The sequence below is a fragment of the Synchiropus splendidus genome, chromosome 4, assembly GCF_027744825.2.
Source record: "Synchiropus splendidus isolate RoL2022-P1 chromosome 4, RoL_Sspl_1.0, whole genome shotgun sequence".
In the NCBI taxonomy this organism is placed as follows: domain Eukaryota; kingdom Metazoa; phylum Chordata; class Actinopteri; order Syngnathiformes; family Callionymidae; genus Synchiropus; species Synchiropus splendidus.
Genome location: NC_071337.1, coordinates 15,468,822 through 15,489,118, shown reverse-complemented (window position 1 = coordinate 15,489,118; position 20,297 = coordinate 15,468,822). Strand labels below are relative to the sequence as shown.

General features: G+C 42.3%; 1 protein-coding gene across 9 annotated transcripts in view; it reads left to right on the top strand.

Moving 5' to 3' along the window:
* Nucleotides 1-20,297, top strand: part of dock4b (dedicator of cytokinesis 4b) — a 79,487-nt gene that overhangs the window by 12,940 nt on the left and 46,250 nt on the right. For all 9 annotated transcript variants that reach the window (XM_053864168.1, XM_053864174.1, XM_053864171.1 and 6 more), the window contains exon 2: nucleotides 19,995-20,078. In XM_053864168.1, the coding sequence (XP_053720143.1) occupies nucleotides 19,995-20,078 (84 nt within the window). The remainder of the gene's footprint in view (nucleotides 1-19,994; nucleotides 20,079-20,297) is intronic.

Below are 20,297 nucleotides of genomic sequence, written 5' to 3'. Positions count from 1 at the left end.
TAATTTGTATGTGGCGTCGGCTGTGGACACGACAGGAGCTCTAAGCCTGAAGCCGTCTCACTCTCTGGGGATGAATTTCGATCCACGAGAGACTCCCAGCTATTCTGGCTAACAAGCACTTTCTCTGTGTGGCTGGATTTAGAGACCAGGCTGTGGTCTGTAAACTAATAGCTCTAGACACTGAGGAAAGGCGCCACTACAGCTCAGGTGCCCCAGTTGTTTTGCTTTATTAACGTATCAAAAACAAAACCACTTCACCAGCAGAATTGTGAAAAGTGTGCAGGATTAAAGAATGGAGGCTCTTGCTGTTATTTGTCATGACAACAAGCGAATTTAGTTTTGTCATTCTAGCTGCAACGGTAAAGAATATGCTGTAAATATAATACTTGATTGGTGTTACATTCTAACTTGTGTTGTGATTACTCAATGTTAGAACTTACATTTGCTATCTTATTTATTGGGCGCAATATTATCTGTTATCAGACAAACAGAAATTTTTATGTTGATAGATTAAAAAAAAGTCTCCACAATGAAAGACACTTAAATACATTTTTAATATTTATAATTTTATTTGATTACTTTCTTTTCTTTATTTTCATGTATTTATATATTATTATATATATATGTATTTTTAAATTATATTATAAGATAAGAAAACAGTGCACTGGGCATTATCTAAAGCCTAACTATCTTTGCTGTAGGGCCCCGGTTTAGATTTGGAATTTCAACTGGTGCTAGCTAGTAACATAATTCCATCTGCAAAAGCACTTGGAGTTGTATAAAATAATCATCCACCCACAGTTCAGTCTTCAACTTCTGGCTCCATCCTTCAGTATCTGCACGTAACCTCCTCAAAGTTGTGGCAGGTGCAGCTGCTTGGATCCAGAGTAATTAAAACCTTCCTGCAGGCTGCAGCTGGATCCTGGTCAATGATGTCACACATGAAGTGTACTTCGGTCGACGGTGGGTTTTCAGCCTCAAATGATCTCATCATTTCATTTTCAAGAAAAATTCTACTTGAATGAGAGTGCGCAAGTCCCAACGAATGAATGAATCGGGGTCAGTCAACTAAAACAAGGAGAGATCAGGAGAATCAGATGTTTGGTTTTAGAAAAAGTTATTTTTGTACAAGTAGAGGTTTAAAGCTTTTTTTATTTTTTATTTTTTACCAAAGCAAGTTGTTCAGTCAGTCGTTGACATGGGTGTTGGGAGGTGAATGGGCTTGGGCCGGGGCTTGGACACTCTCTTTCAAAGTCCTAGCCAAAACCTGGGATCATGGTAACTATGGTCTTGATACTAAAAAGGTTGTCGGAACCTCCACGAGACTATTTGAGGTCAAATGGCTCTGTTGAACTCAGGTTCTAGTTTCTTGGTCTCAGCTTAAGAGTTGTGATGTGATTTGGGTGGTTATCATGGCCATCACACAAGTTCCTCGTCTTGCTTCGGGTTTTATCTTCACCTGTGTTTAACCCGGTCTGGATCCAGCTGGTGATGGGAAGGTTACTGGTGCATTAGAGCAGCCAAAGAGGATTAGTGATTCTGTCCAGATGAGGGTCCAGTGGGGTGAGGGGGTGGTGGATTTATGGACGCCACATCATCACGATTCACCTCAGAACCAGAGTTGAACGATTTCAGCCGACTCCACCGCGGAGGAAACATCTGCAGACCTCGTCACACACCAGTGGTTCTCTTGAGCTGCTTTAGGGCACCAGAGCAGCCCTGATATATCCAGATGTGGAGAGTCTGCATCGTTGCACCAGACCTTTGTGTGTCAGTGTTCTTGCACGAACATGATGCCAGTTGAAGATCCAGAGTGATCCTGGTCCCGTCTGGCTCATGCTGGTTTCTTTCATTAAAATAAAGCAACCAGCATTTAATTTGCCCAACTTACTCAAGGCATCTGTCCATCTTTCTATTTAATTCTTTCTCTCGCCCAATTTTTCCGATCACTCTCAACAGCAAGCTCAGTAACGGTGACTTCCTATGATGCACTGCATCCCAGTCAACCAGTCACAGTTGAGCTTTGCTGCTAATATTGAGCCACGCCACATGACTGAATGCTAATGCCAAAATGTGCTGTTTTCGTCCACTGATGGCAGTATTGGCTAAATTTGCAGTACTGTAGTCACAGACGACACACAGTTAATCGTCATCTCTTCATGGAACCATCCAGTAGAGCCAGATACCCATAGACATCAACGGGTGCAATCGACCAGGTGCGCTGGGCATTTAACTTTATCGCTGTAAAAGATATTAAAAACTCAACTCATTCTGACTGGACTCATTTGTTGGTCTTCTTTTTCCATATTGTTGTATACACACACACACATCTTTCTATCCGTCCATTTCGTAACTGTTTGAAATACACTTCCCAAGTTTAGTTTAGATCAAATCGAACTTTAAACCATTTTAATGTCTTTTCTATGCTGTAATATTGCTGTTCTATTGCCAGTGTTTTTAGCATTAACGTGCATTGCTCCAGCAGGTTTTTCAGCCAGCTGTTAGCACTTCCACCTGAACAGACCTCTTCTTCTTCACTGTCCTTTATCCAAGTTGTTCTCAAAGTCCTTAAAGAACAGCATCCATGAGCCTGACTGTTGATCCTAGTTTTGAGCATCAAGGTCAGAGAGATGCCGCTGATGGGTTGAAGATGGATTGGTGGGGGGCAGCTGATGATGCAATGTGAGGTTTCCATTATTGATCGTTAACAGCACATATTAGAAACTGGGCAGCTATTTTTGAACCCTCCTCCTCCTCTGGGAGCAACAGCATTGAGCCATTCCAAGCATCCGGTTTACTTTACATCTCGATTAATTCGGTCAAATCCTGGTTCTATAACCAGCTGTTGTCATCTCTCGCTGAAACGTTTGTCAGACTTGTGACAATCCAGTAACCTTAAATCAAAACGTATCATCCTCATGACAGTCATATCATTAATGGACCCAGGTGATGGTTCTACCGCAGAACTTACGACCTGGCTCAAGGAGAGATGAAGATGGTGCGGCAGTATTGTTTTTGCTGTCCACAAATGTTAGATTGAGTTATCCATCTTTCTGCAGCAGCCATTTTTCCTAATTGTCATTCATTCATACCTTGTACTGTCAATGTTTATTCCCTCTTCCCATTGCTCTTTGGAATTCCATCTAACTAGTTGTCACTCAGTCCATTCTATCTCTCCATCCATTTTTCTGTCCAACCATTCATCCATCCTTGTATTTGTCCATCCACCATTACATCTTCTGAATAATCCATCCTTCTTTCTACACCCATCCACTCAGTCTTCTTAAAGTCTTCTTGTTTCTGTCCGTGGATCATCAAGCCTTCATTTTAATTGTTTGTGACTCCATGTTCATTCGCCCTAACATCTACATTTCCCAACATCCATCCATGTCTTGTCGTCCATCCATCCATCCAGTCATCTACAAGACAATAATTCTTCCTTCAGTTAGTCTTCCCTGCCATCTCATTCTGATTTGTATTCTCGTGAGTAATTCCTCATGGTGGTCCATCCATTCTTCACAGTAGCTACATATCAGTAACCATCCATGGCTATCCACAAAATCATGTCATGCTTGTCCATCCAGCCACCTTTTTTGTCCTTTATTCAGTATTGACTGGTCCTTGTTAAATACATGCTTGTACAAAAAAACTTGTGTTTCTTTCTTGACAAAGGCTGAATACGGGACTGTGAGTAAAACTAGACGTGACATTCGGATGGTTGATTTGTAGTCGCCAGAGCATTCAGGCGAAGTTCCTCCCGTGCATGAAGCTGTCGTGTCTGACGAAACGGTGCCTTTATCTGGTCTGTTTGTCTTTCAGGAAAGTCTCTCTGCAGCTCATTAAGAGCTTCTTTGCTTCCCCTTCAGCCCTGCGGGATGTTAGCATCGTGAACAGGCGAGTAAATGAGGTTACCTGTCTACTTTGTAATGCAGCACTCGCCGGCATCGGTGGGAGGAGAAAAACAAAGATGAAATTAATCACTCTCTCATCCCGTCATCTCCACTCCAGCAGACTTTTTTTGGTTTTAATTACCGACGGAAAGTTCCCGGCTGCAAACGCTCGATGACCTAAATCAGGAAACTGGGGCGTTTTTTTTTTTTCTTTTTTAGTCAGCCCCTCCAAGTTCCAGCCCTATTGATTTTGTCTATGTGGACGCCGGCGTGTGAAAATCAGCCTTTTGACTCTCACGCTCTGTGTCAGCCAGTCTCTCTGGACCCGCCTCTGAATTAGCCCAGTTTAGTCTACTGTGAGCGCCCCCTCCCAGTTAGTCAGGAGGAGTTTGTGAGAGAATTGTTCATCTTAATCACTCATTAGATTACGCGAGCGGTTCCGAAGAAAGTGGTGTAGCTTTTCTGTCGTTAACACTTGTGAGTTTGACTCATACCCGCTGTTTTACTTTTAAAGTTAGAGTTAATTGTTGACTGTTTTGTATAACAAACTATACCACTGCAGAGAGTTCTACAAGGTTTAACATTCTGGGACCGATGCGGAGAGTTCCGCCCTAAGTTTTACGTTGAGCGTCACAGAAATCTCATGGGCCTAAAAAAATTGAAATTCAACTGCTATTTCTGAGAGTAATGGGTTCCTACCGGCTTTTGGTGAAAAGAGATTCTTTGATGTCATTAATTTTGTACCTTAAATTGAGTTTTGCCAACTCATTCTAGACCTAATGTTGTGTTTGTTCTCCAGTGTCCTGGCGTGTTGATAAACACAATGCAGAATGTGACACTCACCCCACGGTGGTGTGGTTATTCTAGCTCTCAAACCTTGCTCTGAATTCTTGCTGGACCACTGTGTGGTCACCAACAGTGGCATGAATCGGGGAATCCATTTCAAAGTGGAGTCGATGGTGGCAAAATAAACTAAGGAGCTCCCGTTTAGCTGTGAGTGCAGAAAAGCAGAGCGGGAAGCTTCCCCCAGCTACGTCGTCTTCAAAGTCGGCACCAGGGATTTCCTCTCACCGGTTAATTATGATGATGGGGCCTGGTTCTCTCTCTCTGTTGGCAGACTACATTATACCATTTCTCCAGAACCATAACAATCCCGGCTGATCCTCCAGTGGCATGTCGCACACCGGAAAATAGCCCAGACGACAGCTGAGCCCCTTTAGCCTTGGCAGGAATGCTTGATGACACACACACGGCCATACATCCACTCAGAACAGAGCTTTTCATTCTACACATTCCTCTTTAGGATTCAGGTGGTGGAAGCAGCGCTCTCATGGAGGCTTACATGAAAGCAAGTTTAGAAACAGGGAACTGAGTCTTCCTGTGTCAGTTGTTATGCGTTCTGTTTCTTTTACTAGTAACAGAAAATCATTGTTGGGTAAACAAATGGTTATCAGGTTCTCATGGACCCAGAACCTCTTGATGTTAAATTATCCCTGGAACCAAACCGATCCATGTATGATGTTAATACAGCGAGCTGTGATTGATGTTAAAACGACACTTAAATCAATCTTTTTGTCACCTTACAATTGCGATGTCATGAAACTTTTTAGTTTTGATGAGTTTGGCTCCACAGCAAGGAACGGCAGTGAAAAGTAAAAAGTTGACAAGGTTTTCTGGGGTGAAGCAGCTGTTTTGAATGTCATGCTGTGGTCAGGTGATGATAATGTGTGTGCGTTTGTGTGCCCTTACTGTGCGGCGAGCTTCCTTTTGTCACTGAGCTTATTAACTGAAGAGTGCGTGTTCTTGTCAGAAGGTGTCGAGACCCTCCTGTAGAGAATCACCCGAGTACTCTCACTTTCTTGGAGCAGCAGCTGTGTGAGTGTGTGTTGAGTGTCGAATTGTTCGACTCTCAGCTAAGCTGAATCAAAATGACTTCACGGCGATAACACACAAAATACGTAACACAATTTTAGTTTAGATCCCAACATTGGCAAACACTGCACTCACTTTAAATCATGTGACTGCTGATCTTCATTAATATCTAATGGAATTATTGAGATTGTCTTGTATGTAAAATACGTTTTAACTTGAGTAAGAACTTTTTTGCAGTTGTATGGTCACTCCCTCCTAACGTACTTGCCAGTTGGGATGCACCGATCCTGGTACCAGCTTCTTCACATTGGATTGGGTAGCGTTGAAAATGGGCCGATCTTGGCACTTAAACTCTATGTTTAGTGACGTCACACACAGCACCTGTCTGGACGATAACATGGCAGTAACTAACATTAGATGCTCAGCTTTGTGGAAACAGTCACCTTCCCTTTACAGCTTCCACTGCATCAGCAACTTGCAATGTGTAAGTGGATGTTTCGAGGTGTGGGAGTGACCCTACAAGGTTCAACACCACAAACTTATTTAAGCACCTTAGGAAGCACTGTGCCAAAGCATGACCAGTGTTATCCTGCAGCACGGTGAGAAGGTTTATGCTTGAACTCTGGTATTGGATTAGTATCTCTCAGTTGATACGAAACGCCCAGCTGTTGGCATCGGTATTGGGTCCATATAAGTTGAGTCGGTGTATCCCTATTTGCTGATACTGAGTAATAATATGAGTAATAATAATAGGGATGTCCGATATTGACTTTTTGCCAATATCCAATATGCTGATATTTTACAAACACGTAAAATGAAAACTGATTTCACATCATATCTGCTGTCATGAAATGAACACATTCATTATTGCTGTTGTGATGTCTTTATTAAACAGGTATGTTCAATATAGGAGAACTGAAGTTTCACAGAAACATGGGGGTTAATGACAGGACATTGGTGCCCACCGTTTTTCAGCTTGCAAGGTACTGATAATAGAGCAAGTCACAATAATCAATACCTACCATGGCTGCATGTGAAGCATTTCCAGTCTGCTAAAAAAACACTATAAACATAAAAATAAAAGAAAGCTAATAAAATGTAATTATACCTGAGATATTTCTGCCTCGTAATAAAAGAGGGGTATGACTTAAATTTCTCCACATAACTCTTTCAAAGCTGGGGGTGGCATGGTTGCAGATGCCGCAGGTGCAGGCGCAGGCTGCTCAAGTTTGTGCTTTCACATAACTAGCAGTACTAAAATCTCTTCCTCTCTCAATAGCCAACCCCTCTGCTACTGCCACCTGGTGGATTGATGTCTGTGTTATATGGAGGGTGACATAATGAACAAGTAATTTGTCTAATTTGTCTCGGATTGGTTCTGTGCGTGCATCAAAAAGTAAAATGGCAGAGTTTGCACCAATGACGGAAGATGGTGTCTGGAGATCTTCGTTGTTGGACCCACAAACCCATGTTATGTGAATTGTCAACCTAAAAATGAAACAGCACAGAAGAATGTACAACTGTGTGTGTGCATGCATGCGTGCGTGTGTGTACCCTGCAATTATGGTGAGCTGGTTTGGTTGCTATGGCGATGAGTTCCAAACACTGTGGGTCATTAAAGTGGATGTGTGTAGGAATTATAGACACATGGCCAATGGGACAGCACACTGCTAGTATGACACCCAAACAGAAACAGTGTTTGACATAGATGCACTGAAGACACAGGCAAAGATGCCTACACATGCAGACGCCCTCAATGACACACACTTGCACACACACACAAGGAGACAGCCAGGGATTGACACACTTTGACAGAGATATATACAGAAGCATACAAAAGTGAATAAGACACATGCTGACACACTGAGTTGCACATGTACACACACACACACACAGGACATGACACACACAGACTAGTAAGTGTAAAAGGAGGACACAGAAATATCATGAAAATGACAAACACACTTAGAAAGGCACAAGTAGCCACATAGATGAGTGCATATCAACACATTAGAGAGAGACACACTGGGAACAAAGAGCAAACACTCACATGCAGAATTATGTGACGAAAGAAGCGTTACAATTATTGACGTGCTGAGTTAGCAACAACGGCCGTCACTGAGGTCACGTGGCGTCAAAGCGTGCTTTACGTCATCGTCACCTGTCTCCATCCTCTGATTTGTGTTGACGTTAAGCTGCAATTCGGGATGAGAACTAATGATGTGTGGTGGCAGTTGGAACACCGCTTTCCAAATAACATCACTGGAAGGTTTCGTGGTGATGGGAGTGTTTGACTTTTTTTAAGAGGGTGATGCGATGTAGCACTCCCTCACTTCCTGTACCTTCCTTCTATTGCCGGTGAGTCAAACACACTGAGGCTGACAGCCACTTATCTCTGCTGCCTCTCCCTCTTTGACTCAGACTTTGTCTTCCGCTCCCTTCTGTTGTTGGTCTCATTGTTCTGCTCTATCTCTCTGTCAGTTGTCTCACTTCCTGTCTGTTTCTCTGACACCTCCTGACCTCTGAACACAGCTCAACCACTCAGTGATTTGGTGGAACATTGGAAGTTTCCTCTATAGGTTATCTGATCCAATCAAAACATGTATTGATATTTCTGAGCATCATGGGGTGTACTCACAGATGCACTAAAAGACTGTGTTTTTTTTTTTTTTTTTTTTTTTTACAAAGCAAGGCTGCGTGAAAACGCTGCTGGTTTGATTCCTGCATCAGGCCACCTCGAGTGTACCTGGATACTGTGGGCCTGACGTTGGCATTTTGTGTGCGCGTTGAAAATCCATGCAGTCATAGTAGTCACTATTTGTTAATTCAGTGTGCATTTTTTTCCAATAAATGAGTAAATTGTTATCACAAAAGGAAATTATTTTAGCATTTTTTTTTAGTAATTTAAATGTAATAGACTCGTCTGTCAAAGACAGCATTGTTTGTTCATGAATTCAACCTCATTTTTACTTAATCACAAAACAGATGTTTTTTTTTTTTTTCAAGTTTCATTCTGTTGGATGTGTGTTTCCTTCCTGCTCTTTGTGGTGACAAACAATGGTCTTGTGTGGTTTCATGAACAGCAGCAGGTGTCATGTTGCAGCAGCAGAAGGTTGTAGATTAGTGCTAAACAATTGTTGGACAACAATGTATTGTTAATTTTCTGGAAGACATTGCAATTTGATTCATGATTCTCTTTAAGTCAAGCATCAGTTCAACATTCACATAGTACAATGACATTAACGTTTATCTTAACAATTATACGAAGGCAATTTACAGTGTTTTACAGTGTTCAGTTAACCCTGGACTGTAGGAGGAAACCGGAGTACTCGGAGAAAACCCATGAACTGAACTTTCTTGCCGAGAGGCAGCAATGCTAACCATGGCGCCACTTTGTCGCCGTCCCAATGTTTTTATTGAAGATTAATTCACTGCACTTCTGGACCAGCTGGGGCCATTTCAGGATGAGGCAGCAACTGGTCTAGTTATACACACTGTTTGTGTTTCCAATCCGCGAGTGAAGCCACATATAATAGTTTAGTGCAAAGGTCTTCAGCTCTGCATGGGTTTTGCAAGAGCATTGGCCGCCATTTTTACGCTTAGCCTACATCTGAGATTGAACTGGTGCTACGAGAGGGACACACACAAAAAAAACCTGTACTTATGCTGTACATATGCTGCTCTCGTGATATTTCATCTTTAAAAAGAGATCGTTTTTCTGAACGTGTGGCGGCACTCATTCAAGCAAGCCATAGTGGTGCGCTGTACGTAGTAGTGGAAACTCTGGACGACCAGTCAAAACTTGTATATGCCTAATCCCGACAAGATGACTGCCTATATTCTACTGATTCATCTCATCCGCCTCAGATGTTGTGATGGAGCGCTTGTACTGTAGATTCATTTCAAGTGGCGGACAAAACTGCAGCGACACGTACAAAGGAAGTGGCTCTGAGTCAGAACATGATTAACAAAGCGGGTTTCGATAAGTAGCATCTCTTTTAACCACCATAGCTGCAGGAAGTATATCTTTTGTTTCGGCCATCCATCTGTCAGGAGAATCAGCAGCCTCCATCAAACGTCGGACTCTTCCTCCTCCTCACTTCTGCTCTCTGCAGGGTGGGAGGATGTGTAGGCGCTTGTGTGGTTTTGGCTAAAAATGGACAATCGCTGCAGCTGCTTTTGTTTGCTGGAGGTGTGTCATGAGACTGCTCAGGAAATCACAAGAAAGACAATGGCATCCACTAACTTCATGCTTCTGCTTCTATAAGAGCTTGAGGGTTCAAACCGTTTGCCATGAGATCTGCAGTAGCGCTCTGGAGGGTACTTAGGAGAAGATGCTGAAGGACACTCACCAGAATGGATCATTCAGAGTTCTAGGATGAGCTTAATACCCGTTCGCCTACATTTCTGCACTTCCTTGACAAATTGGTAGTAATTGAGGGTATAGCACTCTGAGGACCTTCGATGATGCCCTTGGTTGTACCTGTAGTGCTGCCCTCTGAAAGGTGCGAGAGCTCATGACAGTCTCTGTAGAACTTGTGGCCTGATCCTGAGACCTGATCGTTTTGCCTTTGTGTCCTTGTTTGGTTGGAATAGAAACCTGGACCCATTGCAGCCCTTTGAGGACTGGGTTGAGACCCTTGATTTCGACTAAGTATGTCTTTGTGGGAGGAAACCAGAGTGCCTGGAGGAAAGAATCATGTGTTAGGAGTGGCTTCAGACACAGTTGCTGTACCAGCATTAAGTATTTCCTCTGCAAGCTCTGGTTGAAGTACTCAAGAGCTGCTTCATGACACTTGGAGTAGAGTTTCCAACAGTGCTGTCCAAAGAGCATTTTACACTGCTAAAACATAGAACAAATAACGGAGGTTCTGCGTTCATGATACTACAAGAGCATAATACTGAAAAGTACCATGATTCTCCTGGTTGTAATCTTTCATTCCAGGTGTGGTAAAAACTCCTCAAGAGGATTAATATAATCATCTCAATTAAGGAATTAGTTATCGGCATGCACTTAACTAATGTTACAGCATGCACTCACGGTCAGATTACTGCCCAGCATGTGGTTTAGCTCACTGACCTATATTTCTGCCTAATCCCGGCCGTTTATGTTTTTTTTATCTGAGTTCATCCACACCATAGCAATAATCGGTGTTCTTCTGGGGGAATGCCGAGGTCTTCCCTGGTCAAGTGACAGACATGATCAGTCCTGCGTTTCCTGGTTTTCCTGTGGGCTCCTGCCATGTGAGCACCTTACTTCGTAGACATCCTGACAAGATGCCCGTGTCCACCCCTTGAACTTCTGGAGGACTATTGTCTACCTACTTTGGGTATCTCCTTTATGACTGAGCCTCTTATTTTGCACCTAACAGTACGTTAGCACTAAACGCAAGTGAAAAATGGAATGGAACAAGTAGTTGACAAAGTCAATTTTGAGGTTCTACATGTGAATGCGAGTGTGTGAATGCGACCCGTTTGGGGTGACTGGACTTTGTGTTGTGGATGGTTTCTGACTGACTCACGACACAATGAAAGTTAAGACATTTATTCAATGGTCCATTTATTCTATTTGACTTCTCACTTTCAACTCACCTCCCAGCAAACCTTCTTTTTTGTCACAGGAAATGATGTTGCCAAATCACGTTTGGTGTGAGTGTATTGTGAGAGAGTCCAAACACCCTGCAGAGATGGCTCATTTTGACCACTATTATCCTTGATGTGGATGAACTCGGTGGTGGAAATACTGATGAAGCTAAGGAACTCTGAGGTGGATGACCACACAAGTAATTTGGTTTGACTTTAGAAAAGATAACCGGAAGCAACAGAGACATGGGAGGTGAAATTGTGCGTGTGACTCCTGTAGTCAGATCAATTTGACCGCTTGGGCCGATGGTGTGAAATTATTACAGTTGTACCTGAATGTATCTAGGTCTCATTTTCTCTCCCACAGCCAACAATTCTCCAGGCGCAATGTGGCTGGGTGGTTTTGTTGCTCACAAAGCCTTTGACGCATCTGCAAAGTTTTTTTCTTCTCAGACAAATGAGGAGAAAACGGCTGTGTTTCTTTGCAAGGCCATTAACACTTTCAGATCTCTCTGCTGCCCCACTGCTCTTCCTCTGCTCTAAAATACCGCTTTGACGCATTCCAAAAGCAGCTACATTTTTTTTTGAGTGCACTCAACTGGCTTTAATCCGCCGTCACACTCTGAGCTTCTGAATATTTGTGTCTTCCTAAAAGCATAAACACGTCTTTGTGGTTTGGATTTTATACGGCACGAGATTCCAGAGTAAGTCCTTAACCACATTCACTGGCTGGAACCACGAAGATGGTCCTGGACGCCTGCTCGGCCCGACAGCTCCACCAGAGAGGAACATGGATCCCTCAAGACGACGTGCAGAAAAAACATAGTTTGGGTATTTTTGGTTTCCAGTTAAAGTTCATTTCTGGTTTTGGCTCTTGTGTAGATTCTTTGTGTTTGCTGTTGTGTAACATTTTAAATTGGTGGTAAGACTCTGTTTTTAGAATATGTCAAAACAAAGAAGCTAAAAAACGTTAAATTGTAGACTGGTCAGTCGAGGACAATAGTAAGTAATCATTTTCTGAAGGAAAAATAATGGCAATAAATTAAATTATGTTCTATAAATAAGCATTGTGACTGGGTGAAGAGGATAGTTTTGGCTTGGAAGGTCATCAAAATAGATTCAGGTAGAGGAGGCTGACTTGCTGTGACAACCATGATGGGAGGAAAGAAGAAGGTTTAGGTGTATGGGGGAAGTCCAGACTTATCTCTCCCTAGAAACCACATGGACCTTTTCTGGTGAGATACTGAGCAGATAACAAGACCAATAGAGTTATATTCTGTCTTGTATGTCCTGCATCTGCTCCAGGGTCTGGTTGGAGTGGAAAGCGTACATTATTATATTATATATAATACATCTGGTAGATAAATTGTCCCTCAAATTATTGTCAATACACGATAGTACTGTGCTATTTTGAGACCAAATTATGGCCAAATGTAATGTTGTTTGTCATCAGTGTTTTATCATTGTAGTTGAAATGTCTTTTAAAGAACTTTTAAATTTCTTAAAACAAATGAATAATGCAAAAATCCAATTCAAAATGCCTCCATAGTCTCAATTAACAATATCTGAGCTTAATACACTTTGCTGGTTGTTGTGGCTTTGGTGAGCATGCATGTTTGATGTGTTGCACTTTTTGTTGTCACCACATGAGAACACATTTGACAAAGTGGCGCATCCATGTTGTTGTGCTCACTTTGCGCATTAGGTTTGAAACAAAAATATTCCCACATAGGGGCTGTGGCATTTGGCTTTTTTCCTCCCTATATTTCCATTAAGATATCGTATATTTTGTTGCTCCTCGCGGTTCCCGCTAAATTGCAACACTGAGTTTGTGTTCAGTAGATGACTGGAGGAGTCAGCTGAGATTAAGGACCAACAAAATGTTTCACAAATCTGACCGGAGTGGTGTCATTGTAGACAGAGTGAAGACGGTCTAGTTAGTCGTAAATGATGAGCAAATGATACAAGCGAACATACACATGACAATTGACAAAGTGCATTTTAAATTTTTAGTTATTGTATAATTATTGTATAATTAATTGCCCCTGCACTCCGTCTCAAAAAAAGGAAAAAAAACAAACAAATTACGGAATGTTGCCAATCAAGTAGTGATATAGAAACAGAGGGGAACCTTTTGTCTTTTACTGAATTGGTGATAAGAAGTAATCTGCTTCCAATCTGCAGCTGTCATCACGCGGCCGGCTTTTAGCTAGGACTGCGTCTGGGCATCATGCAAAACATGAGAAAATAGACGCCTGATTCCCGACTGTTGCTTTGCTTACCAGATTATGCTGGTTGATGACGGCATCTGGCGGTCATGCTCCGGGCGTCCATTTTTTCATGTTTTTTTTTCACGTGAAAAGCATTGCATTCTGGGAATTTTTTTGGTGGGAGTTTGAATTAGATTTCTGCTGTATCAAGATTAGTATACATTGTTGGGTAACACTTGTACAAAGGCTTAAATTGACGCGAATAGTGTGCAGTTTTCATATTTCTGTGACAGCGACTCGGTTTCTCACACTGAGTCGGAGGGTGAAAGCGATGCTGGCCGTGTTTTCGGCCTCGATATCGTTAAATATTCATGATGCTTCCGTAACGCCACCAGTTGCTGCCAAATTTGCATATTAATGAAATAAATGCTGCATAATTAACGCGTGGGCGTGGATGATGCCTGTGAGTCGCTGTGGAGGGAAGAAAGGGTCGTGCTAATGAGGTTAAAAAGCATGTTAACCGCCACTGCAGAGTGAAATTTAGCGTGTAATTTTGTGTAAAATGAACAGACAGCAGACAGTGTGGAAATATTGTGATTTGATGTTCCTGCTGAGCGTTTGGGGTGAGTCGCTGCTGCTGCCGGTGTCTCTGGTTTCAGAAACCAAACGTGACTTGGTTTGACAACTCATGACTTGAAGCTGAAAACACACGTGAGAGAAATCTATGCGGCTCTGCAGGAATCCACTTCCAACCAGCGAGCAGCCCTCACAATGGATTAGCGTGAGCGTCCCAAATTTAACTTGAAGGTGCATTATAAAGTCTGGAAGCAGACGAACGTCCACACGACCGTGCTTTTTTGCCAATCAGCATTCGGTTTGGATGTAGGACAAACCAAGCCAGATGGATTCTGAAGTCTGAAGACTTTCTTTTTTTTCTCAATTACTATCTACAGTGAAACTGCAGCGAAAAAAGGAATGTATTAAAGTTTCTTTACTTTGACACAATGGGGACCAAAACTGATTGAGGGAAAATAAATGAAGCAAAAAATGATCATTATTATGTGTGTGTGCCTTTGCCCCTGTGTCCACTGTCATTGTCTGCCTTGTCAAGCTTCTAACATTGTGTATATTCACGTGACATTCTGGCCTTTTTCAGGTTAATATTTCATTTAAGAATTCAAACACATCACAGCCTTGATTTTGATTTAATGTCCGCTTTGCATCCTTTTTGTCTGACATTTTTATTCCTTCCTTTCCATGATATTTTATTGTTTATGTGTCAAACCCAAGGTGTGGGGGATATAAATGTGGTCTCCTTAGTCATCTTTCATGGCCTGCAAGTGCTTACCTTCCTAAACATGCCATTGTTGTGACACTCCAAGAGGACACTGTTCAAACTTTGCTGTTCAACTGAATGTTCTTAAGCAAGCTGCGATTGTAAATGTAAACTTATTCTGGAAACTTAGACAGGTGATGCAGAAGGAAGGAAATAAAAGTGGATGCTAGATGTCAGACTGTTTTCGTGTTGCTAAAGTAGAGTGGTAAAGCACTGCGCTAGTTTGACATTCTGTTTTGACTCTTGTTTCATGTTATGAATAAGTATACATCGTGTTTGGTCTGGGACTCTGACTGGGTTTTCCCTTAGTACAAGTTAGAAGCCCCTCTAGTTACTTTAGGGCAACAACAATGACATAGATATTAATTAATTTCTATGTTTGTCGTGTCTCAATGCTTAAATGTTCTTTCATTTATGTCAAGCTAACACAATAGCACCAACATTAATCCAATATCGCAGTAAATTGTAACTGGGTTCCATCGTTCATGCTTCTGCGTTCGAGCAGAAGTTGTGGTAGGCCTTCCTCTTACCCCATGCACTAGTGAATCTTATCGTTTCTGTTGTGGAGATAGAGTACTGTGAGTCCACTGGCTCCTGGGGTTTTTTTTTGTACCACTCAAAAATTCTTAAAATGTGTCCCATTTTGTTGTCAAACTCTGTGAACTCTATTTGCTACATGTGCTTGGTGGGTTGAGAAAATGCAAGTTGAACATGAGTGGCTTCTTTAGACATGAAAAAACTGCAGGGTGATTTGTGCCGTCTTGCATGGTGACCTGTGCAACAATGTTCCCTCAAATTTTTCATGCGTCTGAGCAAACACAGAAACTCTCTGAGCCACTTTCTGTCCACTGGAGGCCACCGTATTCTGTGACCGCTCCTCGTGGAACAGCGAGCCTGTGTGGACCAGGCTAAAATGAAGAGGGAACAGATTTCTTTCACGGACTACACTGTTAATTTCTCACCTGACTAGCGTGTAGTCTCTGTGTATTGTAGTCTATAACCTGCGCTGCAACGATTCTCTCTCTCTCTCTCTCGTTTCTCTCTCCTTCTGCGTAACTCCGCCGCCCAATTGGCTCAGTGCATGCGCACATCTTGACCAATCACAAGTGTCTTTGTGTGGTGGCAGTTTACATACAATTCAGGATGAATTTATATTGCACAGCGTAGATATTTTCGTATCAGCTGTGCGCAATTGCGTGCGCGCAGTTTAGAGGAGACATTGCTGTGCAGTACAGCTACTCAGATTATTATGGAGCAGGAATGTGGGAAGGATTTTCAACTGAACAACTGAGCCTTAAGATGTATTAGTTGTCATAATCACCTTTTTATTTTAACCTCAATACATTTCATTCAAGCCAGTCAATGGTCACTCACCCAGTGTTCCTTGCCCTACAAAGGGTTTAAGAGCGAAACACACTTCCTTCTTAACTGCGACATATGACCTGAAATATGGCCATTTTGTGCAAGCCCCAGTTTCTACCCCTTCTGACAGGAACCAGAGTAATAGAAAACATCGACTCTAGAGACTTGAAGTAGTTCTTTTGGAGTTTGACTGAGAGATCCTAACTGAGTCGACTACTATTTTATACTCAATATTCATGCCTCAGCTGCGTTGGCTCATTCGTCCGTCTGCCTGTTTATTCGTCCGTTGAGGGTTGTCGTCGACTTCGTACTCTGTTCGCTCCTGGCTGCGGCTCCTCTTTGGAGTAATGGGACACATCTGTCAACCGCTGCAAAGAAAGACCACGAGAAATTGATTCCTCCATGACGCCCAGAGTCCAGTTGATGGACAGATTTGGTCGGATGATGTGAAGAATAATTTAGCTCTCTGCGCTGCTGAAGATGGTTTGTTAATTCATGTGTCGGGAGTGTGTGCCTGTGCAAGTGTGAGTGTGTGGAGTCATTTATGTGTGCCACTTAATTAATTCACAAATGTGGTTTCGGGTTTCTTTGAACAAGCAGTCGGTCTTATGATTTCATTACAAACTCTGATGTGGACTCGACAAATCCCTCGTCTGGATCAGGTGTCCCTCCTCGGGTGCTCTGCTACAGAAGGAAGTGATGCAGCCTCCAGGGGGCTGCTGGGGGCTCCGCAGTCTCCTCTGTGTTTTACTAACTCAAAGATTGAATTTCAACTTCATCTGAATGTTTCAGCAGATAAACTGGCAACACAGTCTACACTTCCTTATTTATGAGCTTTTATGGGTCTCCATAATTTCTGCAGCAGACGCGAACAGAAGAAACATCTAGACGTATTTTGAGTGCGTCTGGAAAATCGCTTGTGAGGAAATAATATACTCCTGACAGGGCTTTCAGTAGAACAGAGGTGAGCGTTGTAGTTTTCAGAGCAAACCAGTGGGGGGCAGTTCAAAGGAAAGCACTTTCTGTGCGACGGAGCACCGCCGAGGAGGGTCGTCGGGAAATCAGTCTGTGGAAAGTGCTGTGAATCCAGGAAGATTTCAGGATAAAATACCATTCGCATTTTACTTTAAAAGAGAAACTGGAACATCACGGCGGCTCAGCACTTGTGAAACACGAGGCCCAAGCCCAGCATGCAAGCGTGGTGGAACTTAGTTTGTGGTTGTAGTTTTAATTGTACGTTTAACACAAGAAACTCAGCAGTTCACAGTGGTGATTTGATGAGGTCCTCTTGTGCGTCTGCCCTGATGTGATTGCAGACGCCGCTTTGGATCAGTTGATTTGTGAACCGCTCCAGCTGCTGCGGGTGAAACTACTCACGTATTCCAGTATGTGAGTAGTTGAAAATGTGAGGAGCAGCGCCCTCACATTTTTTTTCTCATGATCAAATTTAAGAAAACGCACACTAATGACATTAGTAGTTACAGAGACTCAGTTTTCTTTTGATGATCTGCACTACCAATGCTAATCTGGGGTTACATGATGTTATTGTCCCAATTTTGACCATGATCATGCCATTGTTTTCCATTCTTGTTATCTCGTCTTGCTGAATTTCCCTACATGCGTCAATAAAAAAATTGTCCACTGGTACCCCTAGACTGACTCTCTATACGTAAACCATCATATTGATGGATTGTGAAAGTGAAATCTGTGGCAGTGGTGTCATGTTTGTACGACACATGCTGAAAAGAAAATATCACTATTTAAAATGCTTGTAGTAGTGTAAGAGGATTACTGACTACTCTGTACTCAAATGTCTACTTTCCTACATTTTGCCACCAAAGAGGCAAAAAGAAACCAAAAACAAAACACCAAAATATGCCTTGGCTTAAAAGGCTTTCAGTAAGTTTTGTAAATGTTTCAACTTTCAAACTTACCTGGGTTTTCTTCCCGTCCACAGCTTTCAACGAGATTCCGCCTGAAAACAAATATGGCGCCCACAACGGAAAAGCTTCGGGTCCATAGAGGCATGAGAATTGGCAAACTTTGATCTAATTCAGACAAATTACCAGGGAGAAACACTGTTTTCATGGAAACCAGTATGATGGCACTACTATTAGGGCAGAGAAAACAGTGCATCTTGTTTCTCAGGGACAGCATCCATTATAGTGTCACCAATGTCACCATCAATCAATACATATTTAGAAAGATAAAATACTGGGTTTTCATTTTGTGTATGCGAAAAATATTTCAAGGAATTTTGTTGCCATGTAGTACCGTAAAATACATTGTGATTCTCGATAGGTTGGTGTCATCGCTTGCCATTTGTTTATGTTGAAACCGTGAGCATGTGCAACGGTTCTGTATTTCTCCTCTGATACTGAAGCTGAAAAGCCTTTTCACATGCATTCTAATGTTGCGGTGACAGGATCTACCCCCAGTGACCAGCTCTTGTTTCGTGCAAAACTGCCTTGAATTTGGTTGAGCTGGATTTACACAGATATACACATATTGTGATATTTTTAGATTATATATGATCATTTCATACTGCATATTTGTGCCTTGTTCCAGAGGCGGTGACACTTTTTCTATGGCCATGATAGTGCTACATACAACAATGACATAATTTATTTGAATAACTAAGCAGTGTTGCCAACTTGCTGACTTCACTAGTCTTCTTGATGACTCCACCTGGGACCACTCCACCTCCATGCAACTTCACAGCCACATGAATGTCCCTGTTAGTGGTCAAAATGGTCTTCTCAAAAGAAAACCTGTGGGAGCCCAGTTGAAAGGTCTTGCAATTAATAAAAAAAAAGTTACTGTGTGTTAAGTCCACCATTTACGATTTACCAAAGCATTTTCCAGTCCCTGGCCCATCACCTGAGCATTTCTGCCGTTTGCCCTCCTCACACTGTCTGGCTGCGTCTACCAGGCGTCTTTAAATTGGTCTGGATTAAACATAATCCCCTCGCGGCAGTGGGAATTCTCCGTAACGGGTTGGCGGTAGAAATAAAATTCAGCCCAGTTTCCTCTCGGGCCTTTTGCTGGTTATTACTTTTTACTTTGAGGAGCCCAGCGTGTCCGAGTGTGAAGGTGCCAACTGAAAAACAGGTTGCTGGGATTTTTGCTGGTTTGTGGGTTTGTGTGGCTGCAGAGTGTTGGCCCACTGCTGTTGTTTGGTTGAAGTGAAGTGTTCCACAGGTACATTTTTTGATTCCTGAAGATTTGGGGTGATCCGAATTTCCTTGCTATACTCCTGCTGTGTGGATGCCCTCTGATATCCTGCTTTAAACCAATAATTCAGACTTTTTAAGAGTGTACAGTTCTTGTAAGAGTTTAAACTCAACTGAAAAAAAGTGTGGAATCATATAGTAGTACATCAGTCTTGTATCCAATGATGGGATTGAGGTTCTAGTTCACAAGTGAGGGAAAGCTGGAACATGAAGTGGCAGACTGATCAGTGCAGCAACTTGTGACGTTGTCACGTGCTTTTGAGTTTGAAAGATTGCTGACACAAAAAATGAATTTTCTCTGTGAGGTGACTGACCACACTTTTTAGATGTGAAGCTACTCAAAGTAGAAGAACTGCTGAGCCTCATGTCCGGAGCTCAACTTACCTACTAATACCAATAGACCTTCATAACTGATGTTCAAGAGGTGTGATTGAACCAAAGACCCTTTCGATTACACACCTGTTTCCTCACACCCTTCATAATCAAGCTTTTCTGTCTTTCTTCTTAGTGCTCGCCAGTTTCCGAGGGACTGTTCAGCACGGACTCCCACTGGAGATCGGAGACACCGTGCAGATCCTGGAGAAATGTGAAGGTAACATCACGTAATTACTAAATTGTTTGTAAAAACTAAAATAGAGTGAACAACCTTTTATTGTGTGGCTCCACATTTTTTTTAATTTTTGGGGGACAAAGTAGGAATAGTTTTTCTCCTTAATTCGGAGGTGTTCATAGTTGCAGTTGGCAAGGAATGTTGGAGATGGAGGTACTGAGAAAGAAAAAGGAAAAGAGGTAGACATCCTATAAAAATCAT